The following is a 23,915-nucleotide window of genomic DNA, read 5'->3' as shown; positions in this document are numbered from 1 at the left end:
GCCAGAGGCCACAGGACTGGAAAAGGTCAGTTTTCATTCCAATCCCCAAAAAAGGCAATGCCAAAGAATGCTCAAACTACCAAACAATTGCACTCATCTGACACACTAGCAAAGTAAAGCTCAAAATTCCCCAAGCCAGGCTTCAACAGTACGTGAATCGAGAACTTCCAGATGCTCTGAAGGAACCCCTTCGGATAACCTGAAACACAGTATGCTCATCTTTTTAAAACAGGGATTATCAAATTTTACAATAAACCATAAGATTAGAGTACTGTTGATATCCACTCCAGTATTCCTGCCACGATAATCCCATCGACACATGAGCCTGCGGGGCTACTGTCTATGGGGTTACAAAGAGTCAGACACAACTGAGCTACCAATCACACACAATATCCACTTTAGGGTTCTCTCCTGGATAAAATTAAATACAAACAAAAGAAGATCTTTGGATAGATTTTTCATACAAAATATATCCTCTTCTTAACAGTTGTTGCTATTGTTCAGATGCTGAACCATGTCTTACTCTGAGACTGCAGCATGCCAGGCTTCCTTGTCCCTCCCTATCTCCCAGTTTGCTCGAACTTGTCCATTGAGTCAGTGATGATATCCAGCCATTTCACCTTCTGTTACTCCTTTCTTCTGCCCTCAATCTTTCCCAGCATCAAGGTGTTTTCCAAAGAGTCAGCTCTTTACATTAGGTGGCCAAAGTATTGGAGCTTCAGCTTCAGCATCAGTCCTTCCAAAGAATATTCAGAATTGATTTCCTTTATGATTGATTGGTTTGATCTCCGTATTGTCTAAGGAACTCAAACCACAATTCAAAAACATCAATTCTTCAGTGATAAGCCTTCTTTATGATCCAACTTACATGACTACTGGAAAACCCATAGCTTTGACTATCTTAACAGAGCATTTCAATTATGGGAGTATTACCAAAACAGTCTGTGTCTCCAGATTGCCCCTTTTGTAACATTAGCATGTTACTCTGCTTTGAATATTGTCAAAATGAAGGAAACCTCATTTAAAATGCGGTACTTGGATGCAATCTCAAAAATGACAGAATGATCTATGCTCATTTCCAAGGCAAATCATTCAATATCACAGTAATCCAAGTCTATGCCCCGGCCAGTAATGCTGAAGAAGCTGAAATTGAACAGTTCTATGAAAACCTACAAGACCTTCTAGAACTAACACCAAAAAAAGATGTCCTCTTCATTATAGGGGACTGGGAAGCCAAAAGAAGCAGGCAAATTTGGCCTCGGAGTACAAAATGAAGCAGGGCAAAGGCTAACAGTTTTGCCAAGAGGTTGCACTGGTCATAGCAAACACCCTCTTCCAAGAACACAAGAAAAGACTCTACACATGGACATCACCAGATGGTCAATACCAAAATCAGATTGATTATATTATTTGCAGCCAAAGATGGAGAAGCTCTATACAGTTAGCAAAAACAAGACTGGGAGCTGACTGTGTCTCAGATCATGAATTCTTTATTGCCAAATTCAGACTTAAATTGAAGAAAGTAGAGAAAACCACTAGACTATTCAGGTATGACCTAAATCAAATCCCTTATGACTATAGAGTGGAAGTGACAAATAGATTCAAGGGATTAGATCTGATAGAGTGCCTGAAGAACTATGAATGGAGGTTTGGTACATTGGACAGGAGGAGTGATCAAGACCATCCCCCAAAAAAGAGATATGAAAAAGCAAAATGGTTGTCTGAGGAGGCCTTACAAACAGCTATGAAAAGAAGAGAAGTGAAACGCAAAGAAGAAAAGGAAAGATATACCCATTTGAATGCAGAGTTCCAAAGAAGAGCAAGGAGAGATAAGAAAGCCTTCCTTGGTGATCAGTGCAAAGAAATAGAGAAAAGCAATAGAATGGGTAAGACTAGAGATTTCTTCAAGAAAATGAGAGATACCAAGGGAAATTTTCATGCAAAGATGGGCACAATAAAGGACTAAAATGGTATGAACCTAACAGAAGCAGAAAATATTAAGAGGTGGCAAGAATACACAGAAGAACTATACAAAAAAGATCTTCACGACCCAGATAATCATAACGGTGTGAGTACTCACCTAGAGGCAAACCTCCTGGAATGTGAAGTCAAGTGGGCCTTAGGAAGCATCACTACGAACAAAGCTAGTGAAGGTGATGGAATTCCAGGTGAACTATTTCAAATCCTAAAAGATGATGCTGTGAAAGTGCTGCACTCAATATGCCAGCAAATTTGGAAAACTCAGCAGTAGCCACAGGACTGGAAAAGGTCAGTTTTCATTTCAATCCCAAAGAAAGACAATGCCAAAGAATGCTCAAACTACTACACAATTGCTCTCATCTCACATGCTAGTAAAGGAATGCTCAAAATTCTCCAAGCCAGGCTTCAACAGTACATGAACCATGAAATTCCAGATGTTCAAGATGGATGTAGAAAAGGCAGAAGAACCAGAGATCAAATTGCCAACACACGTTGAATCATCAAAAAAGCAAGAGAGTTCCAGAAAACCATCTACTTCTGCTTTATTGACTATGCCAAAGCCCTTTAACTGTGTGGATGCCAACAAACTGTGGGAAATTCTTCAAGAGATGGGAGTACCAGACCACATGACCTGCCTCGTGAGATATCTATATGCAGATAAAGAAGCAACAGTTAAAACTGGACATGGAACAACAGGCTAGTTCCAAATCAGAAAGGAGTATGTCAAGGCTGTATATTGTTATCCTGCTTATTTAACTTGTATGCAGAGTACATCATGAGAAACACCGGGCTGGATGAAGCACAAGATGAAATCAAGATTGCCGAGAGAAATATCAGTAACCTCAGATATGCAGATGACACCACCATTATGGCAGAAAGTGAAGAACTAAAGAACTTGTTAATGAATGTGAAAGAGGAGAGTAAAAAAGATGGCTCCACATTCAGAAAACTAAGATCATGGGATTTGGTCCCATCACTTCATGACAAATGGATGGTGAAACAGTGGAAACAGCGACAGACTTTATCTTTTGGGTCTCCAAAATCACTGCAGATGGCGACTGCAGCCATGAAATTAAAAGACTCTTGCTCCTTGGAAGAAAACTTACGACCAACCTAGACAGCTTATTAAAAAGCAGAGATATTACTTTGCTGTCAAAGGTCCGTCTAGTCAAAGCTATGGTTTTTCCAGTAGTCACGTATGGATGTGAGAGTTGGACTATAAAGACAGCTGAGAGCTGAAGAATTGATGCTTTTGAACTGTGGTGTTGGAGAAGACTCTTGAGGGTCCCTTGGACTGCAAGGACATTCAACCAGTCCATCCTAAAGGAAATCAGTCCTGAATATTCATTGGAAGGACTGATGCTAAACCTGAAAGTCCAATACTTTGGCCACCTGATCGAAGAACTGACTCATTGGAAAAGACCCTTACACTGGGAAAGATTGAAAGTGGGAAGAGAAGGGGACAACAGAGGATGAAATGGTTGGATGGCATCACTGACTCAAAGGACATGAGTTTGAGTGGATTCCGGGAGTTGGTGATGGACAGGGAGGTCTGGCGTGCTTCAGTCCATGGGGTCGCAAAGAGCAACTGAACTGAAAAGATATGTCCACCTCATAATCTCCAGAACTTCGGATGTTACCTTCAATAGCAAAAGATGTGACTACTCAAGGATATTGAGAAATTTATGCTAGACTATCAGGGTGGGTTCTACCTGCCATCACATGTTTCCTTGTAAGAGAAAGGCAGAGGGAGATTAGACTGTGGCACATAGAGAGAAGGAGATATGAAAACAGAGGCAGAGCTGAGAGTGATGAGACAAGTCAAGGACACAAGACATGCCAGCAGCCATTAGAAACCAAAAAAGACAAGAAAGAGATCCCAGCAATTACCCGCTCCGCCACCACAGCTTCCAGAGGGTGCATGACCTTACTGACACCTTGACATCAGACACTTGACCTCCAGAACTGTGAGAGAATAAATTTCATTGTATCCTTTATTTATATATTCTGTTATATTGCAAGTTTTATCTTCAGGAAGTTATGTTTTATATCTAACCGAATTCTCCCTAATTGTTACTGACATAGCCACAGACTTCCTGGATCAGGAATGATCTTACCAGCCATGTAGTCCAACTTCCCTCCAGAATTGAAAATCCTGTCTTCACAGAGATACTTATTAATTTAAACTTCTTTCTTTCTTTCTTTCTTTCTTTATTTTTACCAGTGTTGACTCCCATTCACTGAATCACAGTAGCTTCCACCTAACTCTTCCCTTAGAAGCCACAAGAATAAATTTCTACATGACATTTTTCTAAAGGCTTGGTTGTATCTATCATTTTCTCTGTGTCTACTTTTGTTCTTTGATCATTCACAGAAATGGTTATGACATGTGATTTAGCTACAGAAAATTTCTAAAGCAGAATTTAAAAAGGAAAAACATAGGTAGATTAATTGAGCCTATTTTATATAGATTTCTATTTTCCCATATTGCCAAAAATGTTTAACTATTTCATCATGGTATAATTCAAATTTTATTGTGAATCCCTTTTAATATAATACCAACTTTATTTTTACCCATTAATATGAATCCTATCCTTCACAGATCAAACAATACTCTACGTGACTGCCCTTCAAATATGTGAAGAGAACTATTACATCAAACATTGACAAAGCATTTTCACTCCATGTTAAATAAAGCTAGGCCTTCAGTAGTTCTTTAAGAGGCATTATGTTCTGATTCCTCAGTTCTCTAGTCAATATTCTGCAGAAACATTTTGGTTTTACAATGTTTGTACCTCTCTAAATGTGAATCCAGGCTTCAGCAATACGTGAACCGTGAACTTCCAGATGTTCAAGCTGGTTTTAGAAAAGGCAGAGGAACCAGAGATCAAATTGCCAACATCCACTGGATCATCACAAAAGCAAGAGAGTTGCAGAAAAACATCTATTTCTGCTTTATTGACTATGCCAAAGCTTTTGTGTGTTTCACAATAAACTGTGGAAAATTCTTCACGAGATGGGCATGCCAGACCACCTGACCTGCCTCTTGAGAAACCTATAGGCAGGTCAGGAAGCAACAGTTAGAACTAGACATGGAACAACAGACTGGTTCCAAATAGGAAAAGGAGTACGTCAAGGCTGTATATTGTCACCCTGCTTATTTAACTTATATGCAGACTACATCACGAGAAACGCTGGGCTGCAGGAAGCACAAGCTGGAATCAAGACTGCTGGGAGAAAAAAAAAAAAAGACTGCTGGGAGAAATATCAGTAACCTCAGATATGCAGATGACATCACCCTTATGGCAGAAATGAAGAACGAAAGAGCCTCTTGATGAAAGTGAAAGAGGAGATTGGAAAAGTTGGCTTAAAGCTCAACATTCAGAAAACTAAGATCATGGCATCTGGTCCCATCACTTAATGGCAAATAGATGGGGAAATACTGGAAACAGTGTCAGACTTTATTTTTGGGGGCTCCAAAATCACTGCGGATGGTGATTGCAGCCAGGAAATTAAAAGACACTTACTCCTTGGAAGGAAAGTTACGACCAACCTACACAGCATGTTAAAAAGCAGAGACATTACTTTGCCATCAAAGGTCCATCTAATCAAGGCTATGGTTTTTCCTGTAGTCAAGTATGAATGTGAGAGCTGGACTATAAAGAAAGCTAAGAGCTGAAGAATTGATGCTTTTGAACTGTGGTGTTGGAGAAGACTCTTGAGAGTCCCTTGGACTGCAAGGCAGTCCATCCTAAAGGAGATCAGTCCTGGGTGTTCATTGGAAGGACTGATGTTGAAGCAGAAACTCCAACACTTTGGCCAAGCTAATGTGAAGGGCTAACTCATTTGAAAAGACCCTGATGCTGGGAAGGATTGAGGGCAGGAGGAGAAGGGGACGACAGAGGATGAGATGGCTGGATGGCATCACTGACTCAATGGGCATGAGTCTGGGTAAACTCCAGGAGTTGGTGATGGACAGGGAGGCCTGGCATGCTGCGGTTCATGGGGTCGCAAAGAGTTGGACATGACTGAGTGACTGAAATGAACTGAACTGAACTGAAATGTAAATCCTAGAACTGAAGTCAGTGATTTGTATGTTTAATTAAAGACGGTTGGTTTATACTGGCTTCTTAGCCCAAATTCCCTGTCTATGGTGATCAGGATGTCCTCCTACCTCCAAATGTGGGGAGTGTACCTTTCACATGAGAGATTTGTTCTCTGTTTTCCGGGGGATAGAGGACGGTCAGAGTTTCCTTCTTGTAACTGCTGCTTCTCAAGCAACTTCAACTCAAAATAATACCATTGTGATATGGTGGCCCACCCCGAGCCCCAGTACTAGCAAGACCTCTATTAATTTTAACTATTAGCACAGCAGTCCTTAAAGTGCACTCCTTGATCTTCACAACCTGAGAATTAATTAGAAATGCAATTCCTGGCCCCTCCCTCCAGACCTCCTACTTTAGAAACTCTGGGAGTGTAGGTGGGTTGATTCCCAGGGATCTTGGATTTTAAAAGCCCTCCAGGTGGTCTTGATGCAGGTTGAAGTTTTAAGATCCACCATATTGTGTCAGAAAATTACACTGAGGCAGAAATGTACCTTTTTGGTACATTTTGAATACCGGTATTCAGAGGCAACATGCTAATTGTATTTCTTAGTTATTGAACTTTATGTTTTTGTATTTAGTAGAAGAAGTAATTAGAAAAAGAAGCAGTTAAAATGACTATAGTGCAACTATTCATCAGTTCAGTTCAGTTACTCAGTCGCATCCGACTGTGACCCCATGGACTGCAGCACGCCAGCTATTCATAAAATCAGCCAAAAACTGACTCACAGTGTGCAAATATTTTTCTCAGCACTTTGATGAGCTCTGAAGGCCATGTGGAAGAAGTATAAATTATAATCTATGCTACCTAAGGGAACTAACATAATAAGATTTTTTCTTGAATAAAGGAAGTACATTAAACAAATAATGAATATTGTTATATACTGTGCTAGTTTTATGATTTAGATTCTAATTGCTTTAGGGCTTAAAAGGAGACAGATAACATAGATGGTAATTGAATCATGAAAAAAATTCCAATAAAGAGTGTGTGATTCAGATAAATAAATAAATACAAATTTATTTGGTAGATGAAATAAGATAAGATACTTCAATTTAGGGTAAATGGAAAGTATAGACATGAGAGGAGATCCAGGTAAAATTGTGGAAGAAAAATCATTGTACAACCCAAATATTGTCTTAATGTGGGACTAGTGTTAAAATTTAAGCTATTATCATTAACTTTATATCTATAAGGTTTGGGGGGGAGCTTTGTACGGCTTTATGGACTTCTGTTGCATCTTCTGTAATTAAGAAAATATTTGTGATGTGTAAGCACCTTTGAATGTTATGTTTCCAGAGCTTTTATTCTAGACTCACAGGAGTTTAAGGCGGTTTACCAAGTATACAAACCAGTGTTATAAAGCCTGAGACTTTAAATATTTCATGCTTACACTATTTTAGAGGATCATAATGCACCAGTTCTCAGGACTTGTACAATGACTATAGGTAGACAGTAGGAAATAAGTGCAGTTTTTTGTCAGTGACATTTTATTTGAAGAAGGTCATCATAACAGTTCTAAGAGTAGACTAAAGTAACTTGGATGGATTAAATTAAATTATTATTAAGTTAAATAATTTAATTTATTAAATTATTAAAATAAGTAAACTTCAAGTTTTAAGAAGGCTTATCATTTGGGTATTCCTATTTCTTGATTAAGAAAATCCTTGCAATCAGCCTCTTAAATGCTTCCTTTACATCTTTGTTCCTAAGTGTGTATATAAGGGGGTTCAACATGGGTGTGATGATTCCATAGAAAAGGGATACCATCTTTCCCCGGTCCTTGGAGGCAGGAGATGGTGGTTGCAAATACATATAGATAGCAGTGCCATAAAAAAGTGACACCACTATCAAATGGGAGCCACATATTCCAAATGCCTTTCGCTGACCTTCCACTGATTTTATTCTCAACACTGCTTGGACAATAAAAGCATATGATATCAGAATGAGTGTCACAGGTATTAGAAGGAATAGCACACTGATAAAGAATAGTTCAGCTTCATTTGCTGTTGTGTCTCCACATGACAACTTGAGCAGAGCAGGGACTTCACAGAGGAAGTGATCCACTTCTTTGTGGCCACAGAGTGGCATCTGCAGGGTCAAGGTGGACTGCAATACTGAGTTGCTGAAGCCACTAACCCAGGATATAGCTGCCAGCTGGAGGCAGAGCCTTTGGTGCATGATGACGGAGTAGTGGAGAGGCCGACAAATAGCTACAAACCTATCAAAGGACATGACAGCCAGGAGGAGACATTCAGTGGAACCCAAAGCCAGGGAAATGAAAAGTTGTGCCACACAGCCACCATAACTAATCACCTTCCTGATGCTGCATATGTTTACCAGCATTTGTGGGACTATACTTGTGGTGTAGCAAAGGTCCAAGAGTGAGAGATTGGTAAGAAAAAAATACATGGGGGTATGGAGCTTGGAATCCAGACAGGACACAACAATTATTGCTAGATTGCCCAGGATGGTCAAGATATAGGAAATCAGGAACACCACAAAGAGTGGAAGCTCCAGCCATGGTCGATCTGAGAAACCTAAGAGGATGAACTCTTGGGGGACACTCTCATTGATCCTGTTCATGTTAAATGGTCAGCTCTTGGTTCTCTGGAATATAAAAAGTAAGTTAACAAGCACATTTATTTACTGTCAGTTTTAAGCATTTTTCTAACAATTTGTATAAACTTACAGAATGATGCTATTAATAATGTGAAAATATATTTACAAAAATATACACATTTATCTTTCCAAGTATTTCAAGTGTTTCTATCTTTATTTAAGTATATTAGTAAAATAAATTTCAAAAAATTTAAAGTAACATCAGTTTCCATATTCATAGAACTTATTCTTTATAAAATATCAAAATTTGATCTTTTGTTATTCTGTAAATTCATTGTTCTCACTTCTTTCTACCCTCAGTACCTTCTATTAAATAGTTATAGACACAGTTCCTGCCATTTGAAATTCTTCTCTGAGAGTATGCTAAGTCACTTCAGTCATGTCCAACTCTTTGCGACCCTATGGATTGTAGCCCACCAGGCTCCTCTGTCCTTGGGATTGTCCAGGCAAGGATAGTGGAGTGGGTTCCCATGCTCTCTTCCAGGGGATCTTCCCAATCCATGGCTCGAACCCACATCTCCTGCGTCTCCTTTGGCAGGTGAACTCTTTACCCCTAGTGCCATCTATTTTCTCCTAATGCCAATGAGATTCCCTGTGTAAAAACTGTGTAAATTAAAATTGTGTAAATCTCATCCCCTCAAAAAAAAAAAAAAAAAAGAAGAAGAAGAAGAACATGTAGAAAGTATCTAATAATGGATACAACTGAGGACATATATATTTTTTATTTTAGAAGCTCAGAATTCATATGAAATTATTTAATAATACGGAACCGGCCTTAGGCTCATAGGCTACCTTGCCTAATTAGTTACATTATACTGGGAATGTTTCTTATCCTCTGATCTTCAAGTTCTCACTTGTGAAGATAATCGTGATTTTTTACATTGTCTTGATATGAAACATATACACACATTGCTTAGTGTAGACCTGGGCCCTTAGAAACAAAGCAGTGTGGATGAAAAAACTTAGTTTCAAGGCCTCTGAGGTTACTCAGAGAGGAATTACTTATGGTTTATAAAACTATAAATTTTCTCAAGTTACCAATGAAAGATGGCTCTGCCAGTTGAAAACTCACCTTCCTTTTTCCTCCTTAGCCCCCAAACTATCAACCCTCAAAGTAAGGATCCTAGTTACCACCTGCTGTGAAGTATAAATGTGATTTTTCAGTGAAAATTTGCTGGCATAGTGCCTGGCACATAGAAACACGGTTATATTAGCCCAAGTATGATAGTGATGTGAGAACTCTGAGACACTTTGCCCAGTCGCTTCAGTCATATCCGACTCTTTGCGATCCCATGGGCTGTAAGCCTGCCAGGCTCCTCTGTCCATAGAATTCTTCAGGCAACAATACCAGAGTGGCTTGCCATGGCCTCCTCCAGGGGATCTTACCAACCCAGGGATCAAACCTGCATCTCGTGTGTCTCCTGCATTGCAGGTGGATTGTTTACCTCTGAGCCACACAGGAAACCCTCTTGAGATGCTTTAAGCAAAAGCTATTCAGGGCCCTGAAATTTCTAAAACTGCTGATATGTCAATTCCACCTGCTAAACGTGTATTCGCCCTGAAGAAATCTTAACAGGACACCATAAATTATTTTATTATTTTATCAGTATCAGAATATAAATTTTTCATGATTATTCAAGTTCATTTGAATGTTAGTAACGTGTATTTTAATTTTGTTCTTATTCTTGGACTACTGCTGCTGCTGCTGCTAAGTCGCTTCAGTTGTGTCTGACTCTGTGCGACCCCATAGATGGCAGCCCACTGGGCTCCCCCGTCCCTGGGATTCTCTAGGCAAGAATACTGGAGTGGGTTGCCATTTCCTTCTCCAATGCATAAAAGTGAAAAGTCAAAGTGAAGTCACTCAGTCATGTCCGACTCTTAGCGACCCCATGGACTGCAGCCCACCAGGCTCCTCCATCCATGGGATTTTCCAGGCAAGAGTACTGGAATGGGGTGCCATTGCCTTCTCCATCTTGGACTACTAGTCCCCTAAAAATTGCCTTGCTCTCATTTGATAAAAACTTTGAGAAACATAGTCGATATAGACATAAAATGATGTTCAAATGTATCTCTAAATGAAAAAAAATAGTTACTTTTATAACATTTGTATAGCCTGATTCTATCAATTTTAAAGATAGTATTTTATACATACATACATAAAGATACTAATACAGAAATTAAAAATTACCTTGAAGAATACAGAAGTGTCACTCCTAAGAAATGGGGATGGTGGAGAGTAAGCAGAATTATTTATAAATTTACCTGTTTTTTGTTCTAATTTTTAAAAAGCAGATATTACTCTTTTAACATTAAAAAAAAAGTCCTCACTTAAAATTCCACAGGCAGAAGAGTCTGGTGGGCTACAGTTCATGGGGTCACAAAAATTCTGACACAACTGAGGGACTGAGCGCACACGGGCACAAACACACACACACACACACACACACTAATTTACTCACTGTATTTTACTCTCAGACCAGCATTGCTTTGGTTTAGTACTTTGATCCCCATTCGGGTGCAGACCTTTGCAAGAAAATTAATTTTTTAAATTCTTCATGTTTTTTAAAAATTATGTCTGAATCTGCAAGGATTTTTTTCTAAGGGATGGATTGTATGGGGGCATTTTGTATTTTCTTGGCAAAAAAAAAAAAAAAATGTTGCCAAGGAATGGAGGAATCAGGTAAAACAGGATAAATGGCATCAGTAGAGAGATTTCACACAATCCGTAATTTCCTTGAGTTACACAAGTGTTGAACAGATCCCCTCTAGTCCGTGTAACTGGGGTGAATGACACTCCCCAGTTTACCCAGGACTGCTGAGTTGTCTCCTACTGCAGTTTGGTAATAGAGCCATTTTCATTCTCAGTATTCCTGTTTGGATAAGGTGCAGTATCTCTTTAAATGTAATACTGAAGAGTGACACAATTCTTATATTATTGCTCAGCAGGTATCTCATCATGGGGGACATTGCATGTATTTTCTCCTCTCACATGGGCAATGTCCTTTCCTGACTGATCCTAGATAGGATGTTACTTCCTGAAACTCAGTCAAGGAAGTCTTCTCTATGGAAGATTACAGAAGAGGAAATCAGTTAATTTATTTAATCAACTGACCCCTCTCCCTCTGAGATTCACTACATACAAACATGATAAACTGTTTCTGCATCAATATGATATATTAGTTCACATATCTTGTCATATGTAATATCCTCTCATGTTCTGTAATGAGGGCACAGTAAGGGGGAAAATATTTATCACTCCAGCACAAAGCACTGGAGCAGAATAAGATATAAAGATGATGGAGCCAGAAAGTAATGAGGAGAGAAAACAGGAGGTTTCAGAGCATTGAATTCTTGTATTCTGCTTTACTCTTTTTTTTTTTTTGTACATTCACCCGTCTTTCAAGCACACAGTAACCTCAAATATTTATCCATTTTGAAAGTATATCTTTAGACTAAGTAGTTGTGGTATTATTTTTGCATTTTAGAAGTTTTAAGTAATTTGAATTCTGATTCATATCCCCAGTGTTAGGACTGAAGTGTTTATTAACAAAACAAAAGAATAAAAACCTAGGAAGTCCTTATCTGCTTCTCTGAAATTATATCAGACAGGCTCCTGAGTATTACCTGTGGACATCTCTCTAATTGCTTGCAATTGTGGCTAATTCCTGAAAGGCCACTGAGAAGATTCCTCTGCTTTTGAGTAAACATACATTGCCAGAATCGCAAGATACTGTTTATTTCATTTTGAGTAGCATTCAAGAAAACAGCAGAAGAAAACACTTGAATTATGAGAGATATCAAGGAGATTAGAAAGGGAGTATAACTGGATTAATACAGATGTTACTGGAAGTTGATAGGAGAGAAGTTTAGAAAGCTGCTGATGAAATATTAATAAATTTTATCTCTGACATATTAATCTTATATTTATCATCTCTCTACTGAATTCTCTTATCCCATATCTGACTTTGAACATTCAAAAAGGTAAAATTCAACAGAGTCTTGAAGCATCATTTTAAGCTACACTATGGAAGGAGCCTTGAGACAATAGAAGTAACAAGAATTTTAGTCCCCAAATAGCCAGTAAATCATTCTATAATTGAGCAAGTTATTAAATAGCTTTGGATATCAGTTTTACCTTCAGTAAGACTATGGGAATGGTATTTTCCTTTTAGCACAAAAACTTCACTGTTACATTTTCTCAAATTATTTCATATCCCTATGAGGTAGGCTTTTAAATACCACATAGATACCATATTCTTGCAGGAGTGTAAAGATGAATATGCTTATGTTAGCCAAAGTATGATAGTGATGCGGGAACTCGAAGCACTTTGTCCAGTCGCTTCAGTCCTGTCCGACTCTTTGCCACCCATGGACTGTAGCCCACCAGGCTCCTTTGTCCATGGGGATTCTCCAGGCAAGTATATTGGAGTGGGTTGCCATGCCCTCCTCCAGGGGATCTTCCCAACCAAGGGATTGAACCCAGGTCTCCCACATTATAGGTGGATTCTTTACTGTCTGAGCCACCAGAGAAGCCCAAAAAGATGAATGATAGGAGTCATTTTTCACATGGCTAATACATTGTAAACTGGCTCATCAATACGAGGAAGTTTGTCAAAAAAATTTTCCATTTTATTAAATATTAAATTTTCAGGCAGAAACTGAATTTATATTTTTAGAGAAATTACTTTCCTCAGGTCCTGGAGCTAGTAAATAACAGACTAAAGATTAGAACCTAAAGCTGACCTGCTCTAAAGTTCTTATTTCCCATAGATTTTACGGATATGTTCAAAATATTTGTGTATAAAAAACATATGAACATATTTGTACATAACATATAATTTGTATGTACATATGTACTTTATACTTAAATATATAATGATATAAAATATAAACTGTATCACATATATAAAACATATACTTACACATACTATATAAAAAAGTTTTTAGAAGCTGAAGCTGGATAAAATCAGATTTTTCCTAACAGATAAGTTGTTGGTCTTTGCTGAGATCTGAAATATAAACAGTCCATGAAATGCATGCTTAGAATACTCAAATTTTAATGTCATTTTATTTAGTAATTTTTTGAAATATATTCTACTGACTTCCATCTTAAACACTGGCGATAGATCAATTTTATGTCCACGAAGACTTGAGTTTGAAATAGGGCTAATTTAAAATGCACAGATAAACTGTCATCTTCATATACTATTTAGTTGTATAACTGATTTGATGAAATTCATTCAGCTTTTTTTAGTTATACTAAAAATGTAGCAAGTCATGATGTCTCCATTCAGAGTTAACTGGAAGATAAGAATGAAGTATTACAGATGATCCGAATGGTGTTCTGGCATCACTTGTAATTAGTGCACCAACTGCTATTTTCAGATTTTTTTTTTTTCCAACTAGTTTTTCAAAATGGATGATCAATGTTGGTATTTGCTTTGGTCTCTGGCAGAAATCTCAAACACTGAATTGCAAAAGTCTTCCCCCATAGTTTATAGCAATTAACCGAATACCCAGTGGGAAGGAGGAGAGCTTTATGGAGAGACATTCCTCTTTCATTTTTGATTTGCTCAGCAAACCCTTTCTCCAGGGACTGAATCCTCAACTTTGTCTAAGACAAAATGACAATGGGAACTAAAATACCTTTCAAAGACAGTTTGGACTTTCTGCTATTGAATTGGAATTCATTTTCCAGTCTAAAGTGACTTACTTATTTCTCTCAGAAGGAAATTTTTATTCTGTGTGTAAATTTGCTGAGAACCCATCTGAGGTTATGCTACCAAACCTTTGATTTGTGTATCAGAAAATAGACCTCAATTTATTTTATCTTAAGAGAAATGCTTAACTTGGTTCATAACACGTTTTGCATAAAGCAGTTTTAAAGAATTTATGTAGAACCAATATATTCTATATTTTTTATAGAGTTTTAAAATTTCCATTTAGTAACCAAGTTCTTCTTCAACTCATGATTATATAGATTGTCTTGTAAGATTTAAATGTTTTATATTATAGTATTTATTCTGGCCCAAATATTATATTTTTATTTTAATTATTCAAGTTCTTTTCAATTTCTTTTCCAGGTGAGTAGATTTAGAAGACATATATTTATAATGCAGAAAAAAGATTATGATTTTAACAAACATGGGGAAAACCCACAAATATCCCAATAGGAAAGCAATTATATGAATAGACAATCTGTTGTTGTTGTTCAGTCACCAAGCTGTGCCCAACTCTTTGTGATTTAGAATATCAAACCCAAATAAACAAGACATATAAGAAAGTGTGGCCAAATTCTCAAATAGAGAAAGAGATATTAAAACGATGATGATAAAGCTCTTCATATTTACCAGACTGGAAGCAAAAGAAGAATTGAATTTTATTGCCAATGAGAATGAAGGAAAAGTTCTACTCACAGATTACTGGTGGAAATTCAAAGTGTCACAAGTTTTCCTGGGGAAAAATATGGTAATGGTTTGTAAAAACTACATAAACTCTCAATCTAGTACTTTAATTTGCAGGAATCATTCCCCTAAAAAGGACAAATGAACAATAATGTTTAATGCAGAAATGTTTTAATGACCAATGGTGAAGAAAAGTACAGGGTCCTTTGATAAGAAATTTACTAGATAATTAATATATTCACAGAATGGAAAGTGTTCATTCATCTGAAACAAGGAATTATAGCACTAACACATGTCTTGGAGATGTTTTCTTGAGGTTTTGCTAAATGAGGAAATCAAAAATGCTGAAACAAATACATAACATGGTCCTACTTTTATAAAACAATAATTTAAGACACTGAAGTGTGATTTTATTATGCTTTGTGTGTCTGTATGAGATTACATGAGAAAATATCTATCTTTTTAAGACTAAGAATGACTAATTCTTAATATTATTATGTAATTAACAGTAGCTTGAATAATCTGGAAAGGGGCAGAGGGTAATATCTAGAGGAAGATGGGGCATGAAGTAAAGCTAGAAAAGAAACAAATTGAGACTTTGTGTATATTTAAAAGTCTTTTAAATTAATGAAACTGGTTACTTCTCTACATAAGAGTAGGAGTAAGGTTGAGGATGGTTAGGGGACAAATTGAACTAGGGTATGAATTGTATTTGTAGTTTGTTTTTTTTAACAGATTGCATTTCAGTGAAAAAAAATCACAATTTAAGAAGAAAGTAAAGAAAGAACTAAAGAAAATATGAATAAAAGTAAATACCTATTCTGCAGAACGGACCAACTATATACAAACTGAAATTGTTTCAGAATTCTTTAAATTTAGAAAGTATCAAGTAATGCACACTTATCCAAGATCTTGGAAATAGGGAAGGCTCTATTGAGGTTATTATTATTATCCAGACACCAGTGCTGAGTGCTTTGAAAGGATTGTTTCACTAGGTCCTCATAAGTGCCCTGTGAGACAGTCATCCATTATTTCCAAAGATATATAGATATAGAAATAGAGGCTTAGAGTGGTTAAAATAAAATGTGTTAGGAAATTGGTTACATAAGTGGAAGTCCAATTTCTATTCTTTTTTTTTTTTTTTTTAACCTCTGGCACTGCTACCAAAGAGTTATATGCCTCCTTTCTTACTGTAAGTAAAAGCAGGATCCGGCTGCTCCAATACTCAAAAACTCAATAAGGAGGCCAGGTGGTGGAAAGGAAAGTTTGTTTTATTTTAGATATTGGCAACCAGTGCAGGGCAAGGAGTGGGCAGACTCCTGTCCAAAGGCCACTTTCCACCACAGACAATCAGTGGGCAAGAACTTCTATGGGCTGAGAAAGGGCCTACATGCAGAAACAGCACAACAGCTTGGAATGGGTCATCAGTGGTCTGACCAGAATCATCCTGACTTTTTAAAATACCATTAATCTTCAATCCCAGGGTATGTTTGTTTCCATTTCTTGAGGAATTGTGGCAGCTTCTGTCATGGCTACAACATGCAGTGAACTCTCCAGCTGGTGGGAGTTTCAGTATCTACAAGACAGCTCTCAGGATATGGTTCAGAGTATTGTCTATAGCCTTAAGAAGGAACTAAAGGTCTTTGCCTATGCTTAATGACTAAACCATTACTTGGTCTCCTTTGTTTTCCTTCCTTTCTGTGTGTTCTCACTTCTCTGAATAAATTTATTCTTTGGCTGAAGTTTTTCCACAGACAAAAGGCAGGCAGAGGACATAGTAGGCAAAGAGCATAGAGTCCTGCTCCGTTTCATTACCACCAAGACTCGTTTTTAAGAGATCAGTTTAATTAGTGTAGCTCTCTTCTTTTGCTTGGAAAGAATCTCTAGGAGAAGGTTATTTGGTATGTTACTCTTTGACTATCTGACTTTTTAAAAAATGGGACATATATTGCATATTGGAACAAAAGCCTGCAATGGTAGGGTAGGCAGGGAATGAAGGTCTGTAGTAGAAAGGTAAGCATTGCTGTGTTTTCTGTAAGAGAAATGTTGCAAAAGGCTGGAGATAATGGCTTACCTAGGAGGAAATGGGGGTAGAGATACATTCAAACTCTACTAAAGTTTAAAATAAACTTTACGGGTCTTTTCTGGTGGTCCAGAGGTTAAAACTCTGTTTCCAAGGCAGAGGGCAAAAGTTTGATGCCTGGTCAGGGAACTAAGATCCTGCATGCTACATGACACAGCTAAAAGATGAATAAATAAAATGAAATTTTAGCATTAGAGTCCCAAAAGTGTGGTAGTATTCCAAGAAATAAAAGGGAATGCTGAAGCTTGCTCCAAATAAGGACAGTCATCACAGCGATTTCCTTGACTAAACGCATTTGGCCAAAGGTGAAAGTGAAATCGTTCAATCGTGTCTGACTCTGCGACCCCAATGGACTGTAGCCTACCAGGCTCCTCAGTCTATGGGATTTTCCAGACAAGAATACTGGAGTGGGTTGCCATTTCCTTCTCCAAAAAAACCACATATTAGTATACATCTTCTTTATCCATTCATTTGTTGATGAACACTTAGATTGCTTCCATATCTTGGCTATTGTAAATAATGCTGCTATTGTAAATAATGCTGGAATTCATGTATCTTTTCCAGTTAGTGTTTTGATTTTCTCCAGATATTAGCATATATATATATATATATGAATAAAATTCAGCATAAAAAAGAATGACATTCTGCTATTCACAACATCAACAGACTTAGACAGTATTATGCTTCTGGATTAATCATAAACTCTAAACTTTAACTCCTCAGTACCAATTCAATTGATCTCTCAATCTTTTGAGAGATTTTGACATAGTTTTTAAATTTCCCTCCCTACATAAAGGTTTGTCAAATACCTTTAGGGGAAAATTACCTTGTAGTTCAGGCTGTCAATTCATTTTTGTCACTTTGCTGTACATGAACAACAAATTTCTGAGTTTTTCTCCCTCTATTCTCTTCTAATGGTCCTTTACCAGCTTCTTATTTGCATACAGAATCAGTAACTTCAGGGAAAAGCAACTTCAGCTCACTTTTTCACAAGTTCTTCACTATTGAACATTAATTGAATCAATATTTTTTATCTTTGTTGTTCCTGTGGCTCCCTGGTATTTTCTTTTTTATTATGCCTTTTCTAGTTCTTGAAGACTTCTGAAAGCAATTCTATCTTGCCTGAAAACAGAATTCTTGATGCTGATTTGAGCTAAGTTTATAGTTAATAGCACAGATTTTGCTGATGTGGGTGGCTTCATGGGCAATGTCAGAGGTGGATTTGCCATGAAACTGATTGAGCTTAATGTTCAGACCATCATTTCTGTGGGCCCCTTCTAATACTCTGAGAAGGAAGGATCCTACAATGTGTTCACATAAATACATGTGTTTGAAAAATTTGTAAAAACAAAAAACAAACCAAGACAAAAAACATATCCATAATTAGTTAAACCACTAACTCCATTTCCCCCATCATAATTCTCATGTCAACTGGTAATAAAGTAGCTGTACAAATTTTTGTCAACTGACTAAGAGAAAGTTGTTTTAGAGATATAGTTATGAAGTTCACAGTCATTTTCTACATGTAGGTTAGTAGCTGTTAGCCCTTCTGGTATAGGAATGCTCTGATTCTAATGACTTTTAAGAATGCTCTGATTTCTGACTCTGCTGACTTACCAGGACCATGATATAAGGTACAGGGCCAGGATATAGAGATGTCTGATGATGTCAATCACCTGAAATATGTGGACTGTGGATAGTTATTACACAGCTGTTCAAGTCTTTAAACGGATACATAATCATTGTAAGGATTCTGACTAATGAAGGAAAATATTTTCAGGCAATTGAAAGAGAATTCAGAACAAAAATGAATACAAACAACTTTTTCAAAAAGTTTGTATTGCTCATGTGAAACTTGAAAGACTCTTTTGCAATGTTCAAATAAAATGAGTGATGTGGTGTGCAACCAATACAGTGAAATCTCTGGAGGCAGTAACAGCTTAGAACTCAGCCCTACCTGTTGTCTTTACTCAACCCCTCACCCTCACCCCCCTAAAGCATGCATAGCCTTCCCTGTACCATCTTTGGAAAGGAATCAGCAACTGAGGAAAATAGAAAGTAGAAAACCTTAAGTTAGTGCTCCAAAGGGTAGCTAATACAAATTCCCAATATTCCTCAAAATTGGGAAAGGAGTATGTCAAGGCTGTATATTTTCAGCTTATTTAATGCAGGATACATCATGAGAAATGCTGGGCTTGATGAATCACAGGATGGAATCAAGATTGCCGGGAGAAACATCTACAACCTCAGATATGCAGACGGTATCACTTTAATGGCAGAAAGGAAAGACAAATTAAAGAGCCTCTTGATGAAGGTGAAAGAGGAGAATGAAGAAACTGGCTTAAAACTCAGCATTCAAAAAACTAAATTCTTGGCATCTGGTGCTATCACTTCATGACAAATAGAAGGGGACAATGTGGAGACAGTGTCAGATTTTGTTTTGTTGGGCTCCAAAATCACTGCAGATAGTGACCGCAGCCATGAAATTAAAAGACATTTGCTCCTTGGAAGAGTAGCTATGACAAACCCCTTATATTAAAAAGCAGAGACATCACTTCACTGACAAAGATCCATATAGTCAAAGCTATGGTTTTTCCAGTAGTCATGTATGGATGTGAGAGTTGGAATATAAATAAGGCTGAGTGCCGAAGAATTAATGCTTTTGAACTGTGGTGCTGGAGAAGACTCTTGAGAGTTCTTTGGACAGCAAGAAGATCTAACCAGTCCATCTTAAAGGAAATCAACCCTGAATACTCACTGGAAGGACTGGTGCTGAAGCTGAAGTTCCAATACTTTGGCCACCTGATGCAAAGAGCTGACTCATTGGGAAAGACCCTGATGCTGGGAAAGTTTGAGGGCAAAAGGAGAAGGAGGCGACAGAGGACGAGATGGTTGGATGGCATCACTGACTCAAGGGACATGAGTTTGAGCAAATTCTTTGAGATAGTAAAGGACAGAGAAGACTGGCATGTTGTATTTCATGGAGTTGCAAAGAGTCGGACATGACTTACTGACTGAACAACAACAAGAATAATACTAAAATAATAAAGGCTTAGTCAAAATATTCTTCCTGGAGAGCTCTCTTATTCCTCGTTGTTATATTTGGCTATACTTCTGATAACTTACAGTGAACAATGTCAAATCTGTGATCTCTGAAGAAGATTTATCTTCAGGACCAGGGACCAGGCTTGATCACTCAAGAACTTTTGTGTAGCAGAGTTTTATTAAAGTGAAAAACGGACAGAGAAAGCTTCTGACATAGACATCAGAAGGTGGACGGAGAGTGGCCCACTTGCTAGTCTTATCAAGGCCTTATATATTTTTACCAGACCCATTCCCACAACATAAATCTTAAATTAACAAGATTAGAGCTAACAGTGGAAAGGTCTCACCAGACCCACTCCCACAACATACATTTTAAATGACAAGATTAGTTAGAATGTTCTCAAGAAGGAGAAACATGTCCTCAAGCAGGATACATTGTTGTTATATCATATCATACCATATCATATCATTGGTACTGAATTTAAGGAAAAGCATATCTTTGAGAAAGATGAGTTGTTTTGTTGTGCAATCATCAGCTCTGTCCTTTCCTCCTCCTTGAGAATTCCAGATCCCTCTTTCCTCTTCCAGGACCCCGGACTTTTCTTATCAACCTACCTACGAATTGATTCTCACTTCCATTTTGGACAATACAAGTACAACACAAGTGCTTTTGAAGGCTTCATCCTCGTGGGCTTCTCTGATCGTCCCCACCTAGAGCTGATCCTCTTTGTGGTTGTCCTCACTTTTTATCTGCTGATTCTTCTTGGCAACATGACCATCATCTTACTTGCAGTTGTGGATTCCCGGCTGCACACACCCATGTATTTCTTGGCCAACCTCTCATTCCTAAATGTGTGCTTCACCGCAAGTTCCATCCCTCAGACGCTCTACAACATTCGGGGTGCAGATAAAACCATCAGTTTTCTGGGCTGTGCCATCCAGCTCTACTTCGTCCTGGCTCTGGCGGGGTGGAGTGTGTGCTCCTGGCTGTCATGGCGTATGACCGCTACGCTGCAGTCTGCAGACCCCTGCACTACATGGTTATCATGCACCTGCATTTCTGTGGGAAGCTGGCTTCAGCAGCATGGTTGAGTGGCTTTGGCAATTCTCTCATAATGGCACCCCAGATGTTGATGCTACCTCGCTGTGGGCATCTGCAGGTGGACCACTTTCTCTGTGAGATGCCAGCACTAATTGGCATGGCCTGTGTAGATACCATGACACTTGAGGCACTGGCATTTGCCTCGGCAATCTTTATCATCCTGGCACCACTCATCCTCATCGTCATCTCTTAGGTTATATTGCACGAGCTGTGCTAAGGATCAAGTCAGCTGCTGGATGAAAGAAAGCCTTCAACACCTGTAGCTCCCACCTCATTGTTGTCTCTCTCTCCTATGGTACGATCATATACATGTACCTCCAGCCAGCAAACACTTATTCCCAGGACCAGGGCAAGTTCCTTACTCTTTTCTACACAATAGTCACTCCCAGTGTTAACCCCCTAATCTACACACTGAGAAACAAAGATGTTAAAGAGGCCATGAAGAAGGTACTAGGGAAAGGGGAGGCAGAAGTAAGAGTAAAAAGTCATCAGATCTGGGGACTGTCTTTTGATCCACCTTCTGTATATGCTGTTAGACCTATCAAATAAAGGAGTGTTCTGACATTACAGACTGAGAAGGGACTTAATGAGATGCAGGAATTCAGTGGTTTAGCTAGGTTGAGAAAGTGCAAATTCCTGAGCTGACCATCACTTATATTCCTCTCAAGTCCTTCTAAGCCAAGAATTCATCACAAGGAGATCTCCAATCCAGGATCAGACAGTGACCTATGCTTACAAAATACTATCCATGAATGTAGACACCATGCATTTTTGTACCTATTCCAGCTTCCAACACAATGATCTGTACTGAATAAATTTTCAGTATGGGATTCCCTGGTGGCTCAGATGGTTAAGTCTGCCTGCAGTGTGGGAGACCTGGGTTCAATCCCTGGGTTGGGAAGATCCCCTGGAGAAGAAAATAGCAACCTTCTCCAGTATTCTTACTTCCAAGGGCGGAGGAGCCTGGCGGGCTACAGACCATAGGGTTGCAAACAGTTGGACAACAGAGTGACTTCATATTCACTTTCAGGTCCTCAATATATGTGAAAAAATGAACTTAGAATTAGTGAAGTAAAATTCCTAGAAAGTTCATATGTGCTTTTATAGTGCCAAATGCCACAATAAGATGAACTGTGGGGAACTGTTAGAATATTTATGATTGGGTGTTTTCTGGATGCTGAATGTTTCACATTTACATTAACAATTGCAATACCTCACCAGCTGTAAGGAAAATATATTTGACTCTTAAAGGCAAGCATGTTTCTTCAGACTTGAAATGTTGTCAATCAGATAAATCCCATCTCATAACCTAGGAAAGCATATATGATGTTAGAATTTCATTACAAGTGAATAGGGTTCCAAAATTTGGGAGCATGGCCAGTGTTATCACTAGGAACTGGATAAAGCATGGGTTTAGCAAGTTCTCATTTAAGCCCACCCAAAAATATTTAAGAAAGCTTAGATTAACCTAGAGGCCCTAGAAAAATACCAAATAGCTAATAAATTTTTCTCAAAGCATATCATTTTTACATACAAAGTGAATATTTTCCTATTCTGAGCACTAACTCTTATACTTTGTCCAAATAGATTAGTTTTTATCTTAGATTAATTATGGCTTATAAAAATAAGTTTTAGTTTTCATTTTTATTATTCCCATAAGAAGGTAGAAAAATTAGAATATAATTGATTCTTCCTAATTTATAAACTAAGTGAAAGGTGATTCTAAGCCATGATGATGTTTACTAAGGACACTATTAATGCTACCCATGTACTGAATATAAAGATTCCTAGTTTAGCATTTCTCATGTCTTTCACTAAAAACAACTTATAGTATGTGTCCTATTGCCATGAAAATATACTACATGTTGCATGCATGCTATATCACTTCAGTCATGTCCAACTCTGTGCAACCCAATGTACTGCAGCCTGCCAGGCTCCTCTGTCCATGGGATTCTCCAGGCAAGATTACAGGAGTGGGTTACCATCCCCTTCTCCAGGAGATCTTCATGACTCAGAAATATAAAGGAAATATCCTTTTAGAATCATTCTCTACTGAACAATGATAAAAATTAATTTTTATCTCATCTCTACACTATTTAGATATGCACTACTCTAGAGTCAATAATATCTTGAAGTGGAGGCAAGAAATCAAGATACAGAGTATAATTCTCTATGAATATATCAATTTTGGAAGCTCCCTATGGAATTCTCACCTAATACTTTTCAAATTTTCCCTTTTTTCCCCTATAAGGAACAATTTTCATAGCACTCTTCTCAGGAAAATTTAGAATCACTATTATAGATTATAAGGAATAGTGAGTGTCTTATTTCAAAGGGAAAAGTTCACTGTGTTCTTAATTACATTATGATGGTCCAGAGTCACATTTTACTTAATTTATAATGTAGTTTTAAAAATCTGGTGGGTTATAGTCCAAGGGGTCGCAAAAGATTCGGACGTGATTTGGTCTAAACAACAAAATATATCAAAACTATACCAAACAACAAAAAAGCTGCAGTAGCCATGTAATAAACTCATCGATACATGATAACCTGAAATCATTTAAACCCAGGGGCATGA

At 37.9% G+C, this 23,915-nt stretch overlaps 1 protein-coding gene and 1 pseudogene across 1 annotated transcript; one reads left to right on the top strand and one right to left on the bottom strand.

The window, feature by feature from the left end:
- Positions 1–7,725: 7,725 nt before the first annotated feature.
- Positions 7,726–8,667, bottom strand: LOC138425615 (olfactory receptor 2B2). The gene has a single exon (XM_069563737.1). It carries the CDS (start codon positions 8,665–8,667, stop codon positions 7,726–7,728), a length of 942 nt encoding a protein of 313 aa, XP_069419838.1.
- Positions 8,668–15,027: 6,360 nt separating this feature from the next.
- LOC138425177 (putative olfactory receptor 2W6) lies at positions 15,028–21,886 on the top strand (annotated as a pseudogene).
- The last annotated feature ends 2,029 nt before the right edge of the window (positions 21,887–23,915 follow it).

This window comes from Ovis canadensis, chromosome 20 (genome assembly GCF_042477335.2).
Source record: "Ovis canadensis isolate MfBH-ARS-UI-01 breed Bighorn chromosome 20, ARS-UI_OviCan_v2, whole genome shotgun sequence".
NCBI classification, from domain to species: Eukaryota; Metazoa; Chordata; class Mammalia; order Artiodactyla; family Bovidae; genus Ovis; species Ovis canadensis.
Note: the sequence above shows the minus strand (reverse complement) of the source record. Positions and strands in the feature narration are given on the sequence as shown.

Bases quoted from the DNA above. Each gene is read 5' to 3' on its own strand.
- LOC138425615 (XM_069563737.1), bottom strand. From the start codon at position 8,667: ATGAACAGGATCAATGAGAGTGTCCCCCAAGAGTTCATCCTCTTAGGT.